This window comes from Gymnogyps californianus, chromosome 3 (genome assembly GCF_018139145.2).
Source record: "Gymnogyps californianus isolate 813 chromosome 3, ASM1813914v2, whole genome shotgun sequence".
In the NCBI taxonomy this organism is placed as follows: Eukaryota; Metazoa; Chordata; class Aves; order Accipitriformes; family Cathartidae; genus Gymnogyps; species Gymnogyps californianus.
The window spans coordinates 25,882,139-25,899,011 of NC_059473.1; the positions used below are offsets into that span (position 1 = coordinate 25,882,139).

A 16,873-nucleotide genomic window follows, 5' to 3' on the forward strand; every position below is an offset into this window, starting at 1 on the left:
GCCGAGCCCCGCCGCAGCCGTCCCTGGGCGGGTGGTGAGGGCGCCGTGAAGCGCCATCTGCCCCCTGAGGGGCAGAGCCCTCTCAGGGACGCCGCCTCCCCCCGCTCCGCGGCCGTTGGGGAGCTGGCCCCGGGTGTCGCGTTTCCCCCTGAGCTGCAGCCGCGAGGGGTGCCGCTGGCGGCTCTGAGCTCCCGGGGCGGGCGGGCTCCGTGCCCGCCGCAGGCGCCCGGGCGGCTCGACCGGCCGGCCGCCCCTCAGCGAGCGCCGCGCCGCGCCGCGCCCTGCCGTCCCCAGACGATGGCGCTGCAGCACCGGCCTTGCGGCGCGGCGGCGCGGGGCGGCGGCGCCCGGCAGGGGGCGCTGCGGGGAGGTCCGGCGGCGGCGGCGCGGCGGCGGCCGCGGGGCTGCGGTGCGCGGGAGGCGGCGGGAGGGCTGATGCCGCACAGCCGTGCCGGTCCCGGCGGAGGCATGAGGCGCGCGGGGCGGGCGGGGAGCGGCGCGGCAGAGCGCGGGTCGGCGCGGCCCTGAGCGAAGCCTCCGCGCCGCGCTCCCGCAGAGCGACTATGGCCGGGGGAAGGCGAGGGCTGGTAGCGCCTCAGAACACGTTTCTGGAGAACATCGTGCGAAGGTCTAACGGTAAGGGGGACCGGGGCAGCGGGGAGGCGCCGCCGGCGGCGCCCCGGGGCTGAGGGCGAGCTCTCTCTGGGGCGAAGCAGCCTGCCGCTTCCTCGGCGGGCGGCAGCGCCGGGCGGAGGGGCGTAGAGCCCCGGCCGCTCCCAGGCGGTGCCGCCGAAGCGGCGCGTCCAGGTGTCGGTGCCGAAGCCGGTGCCGCCGGCCGGCTGCGCCGCCCAAGTCCTGCGGAGAGCCCCCGGCCCGGGCAGCGTGGCGGCCGCCTCCCGGCGGGGCTCCGGCTGCAGGTGCGCCGGCACGGCGGGGCGCCCCGGGAGACGTGCCGGCCGGGCTGTGCCCGGTGCGGGACGAGATCCGCGCCCGAGGGGCGAGCCGGGGCCAGCGCCGGGGCCTGACCCGGCGCCCGGGGCGAGGGGGGGGGGGTCGGGCCACCGGTGGGGTCCGGCGCTCGGCGGGGGCTGCGGGGGCACGGCGGTTTCGGCCGGGGACGCGGTGCAGGGATTCAAGATGGTCTCTGGGAAGGGAAAGCCCGGTGCTGGGGGATCGGCGAGGGCTGCCTGTCGGAGTTGAAAGGGAAGATTTGTCTTAAGTGAGGAGAGAGTTTGCCATTTTGAGGGCTGAGGGTAGATGATTTTTTTTCCTAGTGCACTGTAACCAGGTCTTTCTCTTGGAAAACTGTGGAGTGGAAAATGCCTCGAATTTCACAATTGCATGCAAATATGCATTAATGTTATCCAGATTCTTTCACTTAGGGACTTACCAAAAGCTGCTCCCTCAGTAAGCCTGCGACCATGCAAGCGTTTATGTATTTGTTTAAACCTAGGCGTATGCATTTTTTTTTTTAAAGCTCTGAGCCTAAGTTCTGCCATTTTTAATGCTTCCGTTGACTTCAGTGGGGTTACTTAAGGGATTAAGAACTTGTAGTATGATTGAGAATCTGCAGGATCAAGCTCCTTTTGAAGACAAGACCAGTTAATTAATTAAAAATATAGTCAGTTTGTTCTGATAAGGCAAAGACAATTAACCCTCTTAATAAGCAGCTAAAACCCCAAATTATCCAAAGAATGATTTTCAATTGTGGTTTTTTTTTTTTTCAATTAGGCGATATTATTGGAGAAATAGCCTTTGATAAGACCATATTCTCACATAAAATTGTGAGGTTCTTTTTATAGGTTGTTTCTCTCTGCAACTTTCCTGTAGAAGGGAAAGGGTTGGAAGCTGCATTCCTGAAAAAATACTCGCCATTCTTACAGTGAATCTTGCCCTCTTTTTTAGAAAACCGAAATGTTACACTTCGTCACATTCAGGCTGCTTCTCTAATCTTCCAACACCAGTTATCTAAGGCTTTTCTCAAAACTGTCTTGAGTTTGCAGATTATTTTCTTCATTAAAACCCAATTTTCTCTTTTGACTTTCAGTGCCAAAACCTTGATGCAATAAATCAGTTGAGGTTTGGAGATGGGGGGAATCATGCAGCAGAAGCTATGCTCTGTTTCTTCCTCTCTTCCCCCATTATTAAGAAGGTGTCATAACAGAGCGTGGTGCTAGACAGCACAGGTAAAATGACAGCATTCCATTTCCAAATGCTCAGCAAGTCCTGAGGGCTGTAATCAATACAAGTTTTTAGATTAAGCTTGGTAGGAAGTGATGCACAGTTCAGACATATTAGGAGAAGCTTAGGGAAGTGACTCAGGTTTAGAAGCCCGTTTCTTCTGTAATGCGCCTTCTAGTTTTTGCTGGACCCAGTCCAGCTTTGCTGTAAATGTGATGCCGTCACATACGAATGCTGTATGAATCAGTTCTAACGTGGGACCATCAGCCTCTTCTAACCTCCGTCTCTTTCAGGAGACAAGTATAGTCTCCTTTCTCTCCTTGTCTGGCAGGGCTGTGCTGGCCAGCGTGGGGGCAGTACAGAAACATGCCGGTTCCTTGTTGCCTGTCTCATCTTGGCCTGCCTACTTGGCCTTTGAGATGATTTGGGATGCCCACAGGATGAGTGCTTAAATGGGCCCATAAAGCTTGAGGTTTGGCTCCCCCTTCTTGGTTTCATTCGATTGGATAGTAATGTGACCCACAATGAAACTATCTAGGCCATTTGGGATTTGCCAAATAAACCTTGGGCTTGTTGTCAAACTGTATTTGCTGGCACATGCAAGCAAGTTAAGTAGTGCCAACAGATATTGAGTTGATACAGATATAGGAATGTTCCTAATTTGGGGAGGATTCCCTTTGAAAGGAGAGGAATTTGGTGATAGAACAGAAAATACAGAACAGAAATAGATACCGAATAAGTGCTTCACTTAAAGGTACTTGTATATGACATGCATCCACAGTCACAGGTGAACTGAGGAAAACACATTCTTGCTATGTGTTATATTTTGGGGCAAGGGGTGTTAACTCATTGAAAGAGGCCATATGGTAATAACAAAGTAATTGGCATGCAGCCTCTTTTGGAAGCATTGCTCTAAGGACAGCAGTAATTATACCATTTTTTTACCAGTAGTTTAACAAGGAATTCTTTGGACAGCCTTTCATATTAGAGGTGGGACTGGTAAGCTGATGCACCTTCAATGGCTAAAGGTAATAGCAGTGTACATAGGCATGCAAGTTCAGGGTTTTTCTGTTAGGGTTAGTATTGTGCTCATGTTTATATCACACCATCTGCAGCAAGACTCGTGTCAAACTCTGTTGGTCTGAATCGTCTCCTTTAGAGTTATTAGGGACGAGAACTGCTTCTTAGGTTGCAAATCAACTGAGACAGGTTTTCATGCACTAAATGCCAGCCAAAGGAGCTATGCTAGAGTTAGAAGCTGCACAGTATTTCCTCTCCACACGTTGGAGTAAAGAAGGAATTAAGAGTTTCTCAGCCCATCCTGGGGTGGGATGGCCTTATGATAGCACACACAGGAAAGAATATATGAAGTGTCATCCGCCTAGACTTGTGGACCTTATCTGGTCCTCTGTGATTTCTTCTCACAAGATGACCTTTGGATGAAGTCTGAACTTAAGGTTCTTTCCTCTTTGAAATGAGGGACACCATAATCCTACTTGTCTTGTATTTAGTGTTTAAAAGCTGTGTTTCTATACTAGCCATGCAGAGCTAGAAAAATAAATGTTGCCTGTAGTGCTATGTTGACAAAAATTTGTTTGAAGCACTGAAGTATTTAAAGTCCAGAACACCCAATGGGACAGAAAATGAGCCCATGCTGTAAAACAGTGCAGTATGTAAAGAATCACTAGCCCCTGATGGTTACTGCTAATGTGATATTAATGTTTTTCTCGGGTAATGTAATACACCCACAGTATACAAGCACTATAACAATAACAGTTATAATCTTGATTCATGGCCAAGGCACCCAATTCAAATGGTGCGGTATGTTATAGAGAATACTGATTCTTTGTGATATGCCAATGCTTTATCAATATCTGGAGGCAGAAACACTTTTCAGGTTGCGTAAATGCCAGATAGATTCCGCAGTCCTTCCTTGGTCAAAATTCTCTCTGAGGTACGTGATAATTGTGCATGTGTAAGGATGGCAAAAGCAAGCACTGTGTTTACGTGGCTGTGGAATTTCAGTGTAAGTCACAGATGCTTTTCTGATTTATTGACAAAACGAGGGGGTTGGAAGAAGGGGAGGTTAGAGAGCATAAGGCTTGTGTGAATTTAGTCTTGTTTTCACTAAATCCCCTGGGAACACCCTAAGGAGACGTCAAGCATGGAAGCAAACCTGCACCCTTTGATGGAGAATGCAGCAAGTTCCCTGTAGAGGGAAAGAAAAAGCACCTTCAGACACAAATCCTGAGAATAACAGACATTTCCATGATTTATGGCGTTACTTCCATTGGAGACTATAAAGTCCCAGTACAATAAACATTCTGCAACCTGGGCATGCTAACCTTGTACTATTGCCTGAGACCTAGGAGAGAAATTAGCTTTATTATAAACAGCTTTGAAACTGAAAAACCTGGTTTTGTGTTCAGCCAGAGAGAAATGCAAAGGAAACTAACAGAGAATGAAGAACTAAACTGAGTTTTATTTTCATACTTTTGCACTTGAATAAAATGTCCATTTAAATGAAATGTTTGCAAAGGATCCTTAACCTGACAGTGCTGTGTCTGCTGCAACCTGGCCATGCCTGCCTTCCCTTCAAAACCTAAAGCAGTGAGCAGCATGGTATGGCGACTCAGACTTGGCTGCAGCTAAAGCGATTTGGGTCCTGAAGCAGTATAGGTGTGCTTCCACAAAGGCAGAGTTTACTATCTTAAGTGTTGTGGGTCTAATCGCTTTCAGACAACTGAGCTGTTATGTTGGTAGGGAACACATGTATGAACATGACAACCTCTGCATCACTCTTCCGTATGTGATGTGCCAAGGGTAGTCAGGTCCTGGGCATCACTGGGGTACCTCATACTACTGCAACACTTTCGGTAAATAGCATCAGTCATCAATAAAGTATTTTCATACTGAGAACAGGACTGCTTTTCTTGAAATTTGCAAGCATGTTTTTGGGGTGGAGTATACTTTTCTGTTTCCTTTTGATAGAATATGTTTGGTTTCCTGACAGTTCATAAATTTCCATAATTTTCAATGAATCTTCAAGCAACACTGGGTGAAATTCATTATTTGCAGAGGACCAGCTCAGAAGCCTTGTGCTTCAGGTAAATTACATTCTAGTGTGATCTAGTGAGGTTCTATTGAATAGGTAAATGCATTTTAGTGACTGTTTTAGACATGAAAGTACTGAAAAGGACCAAGTTAACTGTGCACAGGGAGGAGCAATATTGAGGTATTCCTTATGAGGTGCAATGTCTGGATTAAGCTATCCTAGTTCTTAGAGCTCCCAAATGGGTGGACTTGGAAGGCTGTAGCAGATATGCAGGAGGTTTTCTGCTCCATGGTGCCAGTTTAAAGTCTCATCCACCTTCTGGCCTTCAGTGGGTTAATTTCAGCATAAAAAAAACAACGTATGGAATAGAGGGGTCTGGCCTGGAGAATGCTTCTCTTCCCTTGTATGGACGGCTCTTTGCCAGACTCACACCTTGCAAAAAGTGCATGGAAAACTGCTGGATCAGTAATAAGATGGTGCTATATGTATAGAGTGCCTTTAGCTGAAGATTTTGTTTCTCTTGCCATTACTATGGCATTACTATGGCAAGAGTACTTTACCCTATGCAAGGTAAAGTGAATGTTGTCCTCTACAAATCTGGCATCCAGTGGTTGAACCTGAGTCTGTACCCTTCTGTATCTAATCCTGCAAGACCCAGTTTATTCAAGATTTCTTGTAAAATGACTTCTGGCTGAGTAAAGTCCACGAGTGTAGGTCTGTCTGTCTGGCACTGATTAAAACAAGACATTTAGCCGTGAAGGCAGCAGACCTTCAAAAACAACAAGTGGAAAACTTGTAGGCTCTGTGTTAAGGACATTTTCCCAAACTGAGAATGAAACAAAGGAAGGGTTTTGTTTCTTCCTGATCTTCCTTCTTTTCTAAGTTAACAACTGTGGAGATGCTTTTATTTTCATCCATGTTTTTCATACAATTGGGCAGTACATCAAAATATTCACTGACAGGTTTTTTTTTTTTTTCCTCAGTATCACTTGAGTTGAATATAAAATGGTTTTTTTCCCTGGCTTTTACTAGGCCAGAAGCTTCTAGTTTTGCGTGTGCATCTTTATACATTTAGAAATGTACGACCTGATTTCCTTAAAATGACTTTTATAGATAGTAAGAAAAAAACTGTACAACACAGAGATGACAGATAATGTGTTTTAAAATTAATGTTCTGAAAGCTCAAGAAGTTCTACTGTGATAATTCAACATATCAATCCATTTCTGCATTAAATCCTAGAACAAGATCGTAAAACAAATCTTAATGAAACCCATCCATTGGAGAATTTGTTAATGCATTTTTGTAACTCATATAGCTAAAAGTGAGCAGGGAGTTAGGTCTTGTCAAATGCTTTTAAGGCTTTTGATGGCTGTAGCTATAATCAGTAAGTCAAATGGCTTCTTTAAACTGATGGAAGACCGATATAATCGATGCAACTAAAACATGCTTTTTCCTGGATTTCTTTTAAGATCAGTTGGGGGGGGGGGGGGGGAACCCTGACCAATTAAATGGTGAAGTCTCACTGCTAACCAGTATTTTTGTCCTTTATTAAGAATGATGCAATGTATGACTCTTACAACTGATGAACCTTCTAATTTCTGAAAATTATCTCATTTGTTTAAATGTCTTGTCTTTTTTTTTTGTTTGTTTTAATTTCTCGGTATGGACAGTAGTTCAGGGATAGGCGAAGAATGATGCTATGCATAAAATACATATGACAGGTTCTGTGCACTTTCAATTACAGCTATTCTTGTTCCATTATTCTGCACTAATTTGTTTTATTTTTAAAAAATACAGATAATTGTGAAGATTTTACAGCTACTAGTGTTGGAAGGATGTATTGTTTTCAATTTAAACTTTTCTCATGGTAGAGGCCTACTGTGAAATATTTGCTATAACAATGCAAAGTAACAAATGTTGAGATGGAACCAGTAGTTTTTATCTATACTGCTGGCTGAAATTAGCATTCATTTTCTGTAATGATTCGAACTGAGTCACTTGAAGTTGTTGTTTTAGTTAGTGTCTCTTTTGTTATTTGTGGTAAGTATGATGAAATACATTTTTTAATAATTCTTTTCAGCCTGTACTTGGACTATGCTCTGGAGTACACATGACAGTGTAAATCATGTTTGAATAAAGCGTGAAATGCCTGCATTTAGCGGATTGTGTTCATGCTGTAGCAGCCAAAGAGCTTTTAAATCCATTTTTGTTTCTGTAAAATAAAGTTATATAAAACTTTTATAAAACATGTAAGCCCAAATGAACCTATCTATAGGGTTTTATAATATTTTGTTTTGTATTAGAGTGAGGCTATAGCTTAAAATAATTTGGTCTTGACATTAAGGATGTACAATTCTGAGGATACTATGTCATTATTCTATAGAGCGATCAAGTTATTCAATGGGATATTTAAACATTGACGCACTCCCACTCTAGGAATGAATACAAGGAGATACTGAGTGGATGTGTGTATCCATGTAACACCATTGACTTCTACAGGAGAATGTGGGTGGAAGAGCAGAATTTTGTCTTATTACTTTTATTCTACCATGTGTATAGTCTTTCAGTCCTTTGAGCAGCTCTGTACTTGCTTTGAATACAGTTACAGCACTTCTGTTAGGATGAAAATTTGGTTCGTTCCTGTGTCTTTCCTCCCTGAAGTGTGAGCCTTCATGTATGCAAAATCCCATGTATGCAAAAAAAGGATTGAATAGGTGCTTGAAATTCAGTTTGACTTATTAGTACTCCTTTAGGGCCATATTTTGATCTCAGAAGTTACATTTGAACAACATAACTAATCAGTGTGACTAAACATTCCTGTTTTACTTTTTTCAAAGCTAAGACTGAACATGAACAAAAATTCGTACATACCTACCCTTTGCAAATTGTTAAAGCAAAAGCACTATATGAGCTTTGTGACTGTAGCAATTTTGACAGGCCTACTTATAAGCAGCATTCTATTTCCATGCATTGTGTTCCTTACCAAAAATGAAACCATCACTCTTTTTCCCCATATCCAAATGATACTACTTATGATGCAAAGTCACAGGTTTGTAAATACCAGAATTGTTTAGAAACTCATCTGTCCCTTGTACTTAAGCTCCATGATACAGTCTTTAATCATATGACAGTTGCACATGATTTTTGCCTACTGCACATTTCTTATGCTGGCTATGGCATAGCACCTATGCTGCTTCATGCCCAGCTAACGGAACAGTAGCTAAGGAGGCTGTATCCCCTACCCTTATCCCCAGTGACCACGGGTAGGGTAAGAAACCTATTTACTGAGCAGTTCTTTTAGTTCTGCTGTAGTAGTGGTTTGTGCTTTGTAATGCTAGAGGTCTAGGTCTGCTCCACTGAAGATCCATGGGAGGAGTTTCAGACATGATCAAAAAAGACATGCTGGTTTCAATAACCAGAGTTATGTCCTCACCCAACATGATGAAGGCTGTGGTCTGGAATGAGGAGGGCGATTTCTGTTCTGTTCTGTTGGAGACTGATGGCAGAATTGGCAAGTTTGGTAAGGAGTAGGTCTTCCCAGCACAGTGAGCGCGATTCTCCTTTCACTGAGAGGGGAATAAACTAGGAGCAAATCTTTTGAGTTTTGTATTTGTATGATGACTGTGGGAAAAGATACTAATATATTTAAATTACATTTGTGCACTGTGTCAACCTGAGCGCGCTTGTGGGGGGCTTTGACAGACCTGCCTACATATCTGAAAGCTCAGTGGGCACCAGCCTGTGCTGTTACCAAGGTGTGCGCCTTGACAACTCACTGAGCAGAGGTTTCCTCTTGGTCGCCTCTGTGTGCTTCCTCTGTGCAGGCAGCAATGTGGGAACGTGTCTGGCAGCGTTGTGGGAATATGTCTGGCTGCTGGTCTCTGACCTTCTGCCGGTGCATCCCAGAAGAGGGCCCGTGCATCACTGAAGGGACATGGAAGGCAGAACTGGTGTGCTGGCCTCTGGAAAGTGGTGAGGGGCTCCGCTTGGAAAGATCCACCTTACAGGAGAGGCTGGGATGCTATGGGTGTGAATGTGCAGCAGTGCAGGGGAATGGTAGGGAGGAAGCATTTCAGTAACTTGCTCCATGCTCTTGCAAGGAGGTGACCTCTCCTCAGTTAGCTAGTCCTGACCAGATATATGTCTATGAGGTGCTTCTTGTCCTCAGGCATTTTGGAGGTTTGAGCTGATGGACAGTTTTGGTTAAACAAAGCACTATATGTAACAACAAGATTCAGTAGATACGGTAGTTTCGGTGAAGCTGGGTGTTGTAGAGACTTGCTATTGCTGTTGTTAAAGGATCGCTGTTATTTGGAAAGACACTTTCTGGTTCTTCTATGATGGTGTATTTCGTGAGTGGAGGAAAGTACTGGTTTCAGTGACTGAGCAAAATCCATTCTTACGTTTTGGAAGGAGTTAAAATGTTTTTCTTGTTGCTTTAAAGCAGCTGTGTCTCGTTTAAAGTGATAATCCAAAATGGGTCTGACATTGGAGTGTGTAAAGGCTGACATGTGGATATACTGCAGTGAACAGAACTGACTTGTGGAAAATGCAGACTAGAAAACATGAAGTGAGGCATTTCACAAAGTAACCAGTGCTGCAAACCCTCATCACAGAAGCCTGCTCTACTTATGCAAGTAATTGTGCTGCCTTTGAGATGCTACAGTTCTTACTTGTGTTTCTGCAGCATGATGTGCTCTGTGCTGCTCTTGTACATATTTCTGTGCCTCCCAATGGTCTTGCTCAGACTGTGCCAAATGCAGCACAAGCCAGAACCCTAGGTCTTCTTTTATATGAGCCTGCCCTCTCCAGTTCCTAGCTCAGTTCTTCTTGGAGCTGATAAGAAGGGCCAGTGATTCTTACAGCTTCTCCTTGGGCCAGGCAATACTGCTAACCCAATTGACATTGTGATAGAAATTGATTTCCTGGTAAGGGAGTCCTTTGAGTCCTTTCAAAGAGGTGCCTCAAGTCACTAAATAGTTTGAGTACTGCAGCTATCATATGTACCTTTTACCTCCTGTCTTTGAAGAGAATTTAGCAGTGGATGTCTTCATGGTCTTCCTCTGACCAACTCTTTTCCTGACCTTGTTGACCCACTTTTGAGTCCCCAAGAGGCTTTGCCCTGTGATGCTCAAAGAGTTCACTAGAGCATCCCTCGTGCTTGTTGTGCAACAAAGCCACAGCTGTTTCCTGGCCTCTGGGACCCTATGTCCCTGCAGATGGAGAGGCAATATTTGCCTCAGTGGATGTTATTTAATATTTTCTTAGGTTAGGAACAATTGTTTAACAGATTATGAGCTGTCTCCAAGCAGCACATTGTCAGGGATGTCAATGCAATTGAATGTAAATGATAGCAATGAGAACAGCCCTTCTACCTCCTGGTTATCTGTCAGAATAAACTATGCAGGGGAGTTATAAGTGGGAGTCCTTATTTTATGCTGTGTCTTGCCAGTGTTTGCACAGGCAAAACACCGTTGTCGGAGACACTCCTTCTGAAGAAATGCAGGCGTGTTCTCCACATAGGCACAGAACCACCGTTGTGTCATTGTTTTGTCTTTAAAGAGATCTGGGAAAAGGAGTGAGTAACTGGAAAGAAATTCCTATTTGTCTCCAAGACCCTTTCTTTGCAGATGCTGGAGCTCCCACTTTGTGGGCTGTTAGGCCACAGCAAGTTTAAAAAAAAAAAAAAAAGTGGGTACAGGAAGTTTGGAAACCACCAATGCAGATCGTCTCTCCCTTTCCAACAAAATCAGGAACAAAGGAACTGATCGTCCTGAGCCTGGTAACCTCCCAAGGAAAGCTGGCAGAGAGTGGTGGGTCAGAAACCTCTTTTCTGGCCTGGCAGTTTGGATTGTGCTACACTACGGCTTCACTCGGCTGCCTGGCTGCTGTGCTCACAGGGGCCAATGGCTTCTCTGCAGGCTGTCAGCTACATGGGGAGTTCCCAAGCACTGGTCCCTGCAGGGCATTTTTTTGGATCTAGGGATCACCCCAGGGCAAGCACTAAAAAAGTGTGGCAATGGAGCTGGAGGAGCAAGCCCAAAGATGAGTCAGGCATGTGGTGTTGACTCCAGAGAATGGGTCCGACTTCAGTGTTTACTTCCTGTATGTTTGTAAGCTATGTAAAGCCTGGATCAAAGAAGGGGGAAGATGCATGAAGTGAGAACTAGCTAGAAGCAAGACACACTTATAAAACAGTGGGATCATCAAAACCTCTGACTTGGTCTTTGAATTGATAGGTGCTCAAGTTTTTGCCTTTAAAGCTTTGTAGGTACATAAAGATCTCTCAGCTTGGTTGTAACTCACAGCTAAACCTAACCTGGACTCTCTGGTGAAGCATTCTACCTCCACCTCCTGGAGAGGCTCACCCAATGTAGACTAACAGGATTGCCTAATAGGGATGCATAAAATACAACAGCCAAGTCACACTGACTTACAAACTCATATGGTGAGGATGTTGGCATCTGTTCTCTTCGATAGCTTGATCATTAGAACAGTCATTCAGGAGTTGAAAAGAAAGCTGAGCTTTCACTGCCCTCAGGTAGCCCCACATCTCGTAGAACACCCAAACTGCTAGGCTGTCAGGGGGAGGGAAATATGTGCACGTTGTCTAAGCATCCTTTGGAAACTGCCAGTCCGAAAAAATCAGGCTTCATTGGGCCAAAAGGTAAGCAAGTGGAGTGTGATTATTCAGCTCCTGCAACAATGGCAAAGAATCTTGGCTATTGTCTGTGAGAAGTGGGCTTATGTTAAAATATTAGGTATCGTAAGTAATAGAGGAAAGAGAAAAAAAGAACACCTTAAAATATCCCCTTTTTTCATTGTTTTCCATGGTTTAACTTGGGCAGGTTTCTATTTGCTCTGCTAATGTTTTTCAGTTCTATCTCACCAACACTACGCATGGAGCTTCCAGCTCCTGAGTCTTTGAGAGCTGGGCATCTAGGGGCTAGGCTGTAGCAGTCTCACCTTTTGGTGCTTAAATCCCCTTGTGGACTTAGTGCTTTGTTTTTACCTGTAAAAAGGGGATAAGAGCACTGTCATACCTCACAGAGGCGTTGCAAGGCTAGACAAAACTAGGATTAGCATAGTAATGGTCATCAGAAAAGTGCCCTATATAGCTTTTAATAAAAAAAAGATATTATTTATCCAAAGACAATGTTGAGGTTTAAGCATGAAAGGAAGGCCACTGCTTAAGTTAACAGAAGCTCTTCAAGGAGCTCTTGAGGAAGTGGAGAGAAGGGTAAGTTGTCTTTTGAGAAGGGGAGGTGGTGAGAAGGAATGCATGCATGAAATAACACCATTCAGATCAGGGCAGGACCTGGCCTAACATTTGTATTTGCATATTTTTCTGTCATTTTTTTGTACTTCCTGATGAAAATTTAAAAATATCCTAACATAGTACAATGCACTGTTTATAATAGACACTCAAAAGCACTTGCTTTAGTAATGAGAAATGACTTGGCTTACTTATTCATAGGAAGGGGTAAAAGACATGTATTGTTTTTGGAACAAAGTGCTTCAACCAAGCAAAACCCATGGTATTTAAAAGAGACTGTGAGAAACAAAGCAGTTAAAATGTCCTGAAGTTATACTACTGGTGTATTTAATTCTAAAGAGTGTATAAAGATACACTTAATCATGCTCATGGGATTGGGCAATGGATTTAGATAGCTACAAGAATGTTTTATTTAAACCCACTTAAACTTTGCAACAGGACAAAAGATTTTTGAAAGGGAAAGTTAAAATAAGCAAAATTCTTTGCAATTAATAGGTAAAATGTCGTCTTTGTGTCTCTTGGTTGCAGGAAGCATTAATGACGGCTATGTACGTTTGAGCAGTTGGGGGTAGATCCTGAAAAGTAGACAGCATCCTTAAAGGCTCCCTTTAAATATGAATGCCTCTTAATCTCATGTGGCTGCCTAGCCTTTCTTTCAAAAGCCAGGGGGTCTTTGCAGCTGTGAAAGGAGCCACCATCTCCTCCTGCCTGCCAGTGCCCAAGCAGCAGCACTGCTGTCTGTCTTGGCGCAGGGGTAGTTAGTTGACTGCACAAGAGCCAAAGCAGCAGAGAAAAGCAAGGTCTGGGCCCAGCATTGAGTATGTTCATAATTTGAATGAGACAGCAATCATAAAAAGAGTGGCACGCACAGATCCAGTGAGAATGCAGGCGTGAATCCTGCTCAGTTTTTTTTCTTACTGATTGAAACTCCTTCTGGCTTCTACAGCAAACAAAAAGTTCTTTCTACTGGTGTAAGTACTAACCCTAGTTGTCTGGTGTCTAGTTTGGAGCGCTGTGCCGTCCACGTCACACAAGAAGTATTTGAGCTTGTGTGGCCAGCAGTGGAGGCGATATTGAGAGGAGCCACTGTGTCTACATTCAGAGAGGAGAAATATCACTCATGTGCTGTTTTGGCTGTGTGTAAGAGGCTTCACATTCAAACTGAGTGTCATGGCGGATCAGTGCGTGTGGCACAGAGGGAAACAGTTTGGTGAATCTGTCCTCAGTCAAGAGATGAATTTTACCTGCTTAACCATCATGTGTTTCATTTGCATAAAACCATCCTCTTAAGCTTTGCATGAGTAATTAGTATTTTTTTTTTAAATAAGAATTTACTTAAAATTAAAACCAGGAATAATCCTGTTGACTGCAGTGGGAATAGTATTTGGGAAAAACTGTGCAGGGACTGAAGCAATCAGGATTGGGTCCTGAAATGAGTATTTCCTCTAATGCAACCGTAGCCTTGTCTAAAGTCTAACTGATGTGCTCTTTCAAACAGATACTAATTTTGTCTTGGGTAATGCCCAGATAGTGGATTGGCCCATTGTCTACAGCAACGATGGATTTTGCAAGCTATCAGGATATCACAGAGCAGAAGTTATGCAAAAAAGCAGCACCTGCAGGTATTTGAGAACAGATTTATTTTCTGTTAAATAGCTTGTAGTGTTGTGCTTGTTGCTTGAGGAGAAAAGTAATCTGTTTATTCCAGTTTTGTCTTTTATCTCCTAGGGCTGCATCTGTCAAATATGCTTTCCAGGTGAAACAAAATCTAAGAAGGGCTATTTCTAAATAGGTCCTTTTCACACTGTCAACAAATGGCTTTGTGCCTGTCTAGTGTCTGACTGTGCCTGTCTAGTGTCTGACTTGAATTTCTCGCTTTATTTGCAGTTTTATGTATGGAGAGCTGACAGACAAAGATACAATTGACAAGGTCCGGCAAACATTTGAGAACTATGAGATGAACTCCTTTGAAATCTTGATGTACAAGAAGAACAGTAAGTAGTTGATCGGTTTGTTCGTTAATGTCGGTGTGTAAAGTTGTTTTAAATTATAGTGTAAACTGCAAGTCTGTCAGCCTGGAGGACCGTGTTTTATCTAGGGCTAAATAAGCCCCAGTTCTACCAGTTAATCTACAAGGGAGAAATGAGAACATTAGGGATGAAAGTCACTCAGGGAGGCAGACAAAGCTCTCTAATTTGTTCTGACGTTTAGAGCAATGTGTGCGATGCTTTAAGACAACACTCAAAATTCCATCAGCAATGATAATACACAAGCTAGGTTTGTGCAAATGGTTTCTGTTACAGAGAACATACTTTTTCAATTTTTAAAAATTTGATATAGCAACACCAGTATCTAGATGTAGTTTCGGAATAAAAAGAACCCATCTTTTGTTTTGGAAGCTGAACTACTTCTGAGGTTTTGAGATGAAACTGTCTTTTATTTTGGACAAAAATTCCTTAATTGGGATATGATTTTTTCCTAGGAATTTCAGTCTGTCTGTAACTGCACATGTCAGCAGATGAACTACTTGCCCAAAACTTGTTGCCCCATCTAGTGTGAACTATGTTATGGCACAAGTATTTTCATCTACTTAATGTCACCTGAAGTGTAAATACACTGAGGTCTTCAGCCTGGCCAAATGTTAAGCTGAAAGTCTGCATTCTGTAATGTATTTTGCTCTTAACAATTTTGCCTTCTAATCATGAAACTGGTAGTGCCCGTGTACAGGGGAGGGTACCTTGCAGAAGCATCCTGCTAGCAGCTCCTTCCCATTACAGCTGTGGTGATCAGTTTGATCAGTTCTACATTAGTGGGCATGGGGGACTTTAACCACAAAATATAACATAAACTGCTATGATGTAATTTTTGACAGTTAACCTCATTGCTGCTTTGTTTCGTGTTAGAAAGACCAGTTTTCTGGTGAAAGGTTATCCAATCTATCTTTATGTGTGAACCATTGGTATTTCTGTTGAAATGACCAGCTAGTACTGATGGAGTTTGGTGCGAGAACCACAGACGCTTCACAAAAGCTAAAAGATAATACTGATGTATGCTACTGCTGATCTGTGGATGTGCGGATCTGCTTGTTTTCTAACAGAATTAATCTGTTCTTCTAAGAAGTGGTGGTGCCAAAGTACATGGAATTGGGTTTTGTTATCTTTTAGAGAGAGAAAAAAGTCCATGAGAGATTTTTGCTTTATCTCTCTTCTAGTCTTTTTCTTCTCTTTTTAGCCTGTTCAAAGCATCATGACCTGTGACACGGTGCCATTGCTTAGGGCTCATCTGGAACACAGCTTTGCTGGTCCAACTCATTTGAAAAGCTATATGTGCTATCTGAATGGCCTTGCTTTGTGCTTCTTTCCTTCTAGTGTTACCTGCCTCCAATGTTTACCTATTTCTTAAAGCTGATTTCTGTTCCTAGCTCAGTTAGTGGCCATAGGGACCATATGCAGCTCACATCTATGCATCCAAAGCCAAGTAAATAAGCTGCAGTCATGGGATCTAGGAGGGTCTGGAATTCTCTCTTAGCTAACAGTGATTTGGCACCAAGAGGCTATGCAGCTACTCTTCTGTCATTGCTGCAGCATATGGCCTGTAGTAGAGCCTGGGCCTCTCTGTCTTTTATGCAGAATTAAAGCAAGGTAACTGTGGAGTGAGGAATGTTTCCTGCCCTGCTGTGCACTTCCCTGAGGAGAGGCGGCCTAGAACAAAGTCCAGCTGTGCAGAAGCTGTGTTGTGCGACATGCCAAAAAGCAGAGCTGCGATGGCTCTGCTGTGTGCACAGAGGGTCACAGGCATGGGAAAAAGGAAAGCACAGAGCTTGCTTTTAAGTTTAACAAAACGCAGTGCTCTTATGTTTGTTAGATTTGTAGCTTTAGAGGTACATTAACTACTGTTACAGAGACTGACTAATAACACTAGAGAGTTGTAACTGAAAAATACCAAAAAGGGGACATCCTGGAGCTTTTTCTCAGAATAAGCCACATTATAGAAAAACACTGTCTTGTTTACCAGTCAGCCCCCAGACTGCTAAGTGGTCTTGCCTTTGTGGTCACCTTACCTCTGCCTGCAACGATGGCAGTTGCCTGCTTGGGCAATGAAGATGATTGGTTTCAACCTACTCTGTTTGAAGGTTTTGGAAAGGACCTTGAATTTTGTTAGACATCTTTTTTCCTGCTCTTTGTTTCTTTTTTTGTCTCTCTATTCTTCCCTCATTCTATTTTTCTTCTTCAAATTAGCCAGTAAATTAGACAGGAAATAGATTTTTGGTGTTCTTTACCTGCCCACTCCCTCCCTATAAACTAACAGTCGTGATAAATAGCAAGTTTTTATTCCATTTTTGTGTTGTTCAATAATTGGT

At 43.6% G+C, this 16,873-nt stretch overlaps 1 protein-coding gene across 1 annotated transcript in view; it reads left to right on the forward strand.

Moving 5' to 3' along the window:
* Positions 1-563: 563 nt before the first annotated feature.
* The window catches only part of KCNH1 (potassium voltage-gated channel subfamily H member 1), a 181,418-nt gene continuing 165,108 nt past the window's right edge, over positions 564-16,873 (forward strand). Inside the window, exons 1-3 of the mRNA XM_050893557.1 lie at positions 564-636; positions 14,012-14,135; positions 14,401-14,507. Of these exons, the coding sequence (XP_050749514.1) occupies positions 564-636; positions 14,012-14,135; positions 14,401-14,507 (304 nt within the window). The remainder of the gene's footprint in view (positions 637-14,011; positions 14,136-14,400; positions 14,508-16,873) is intronic.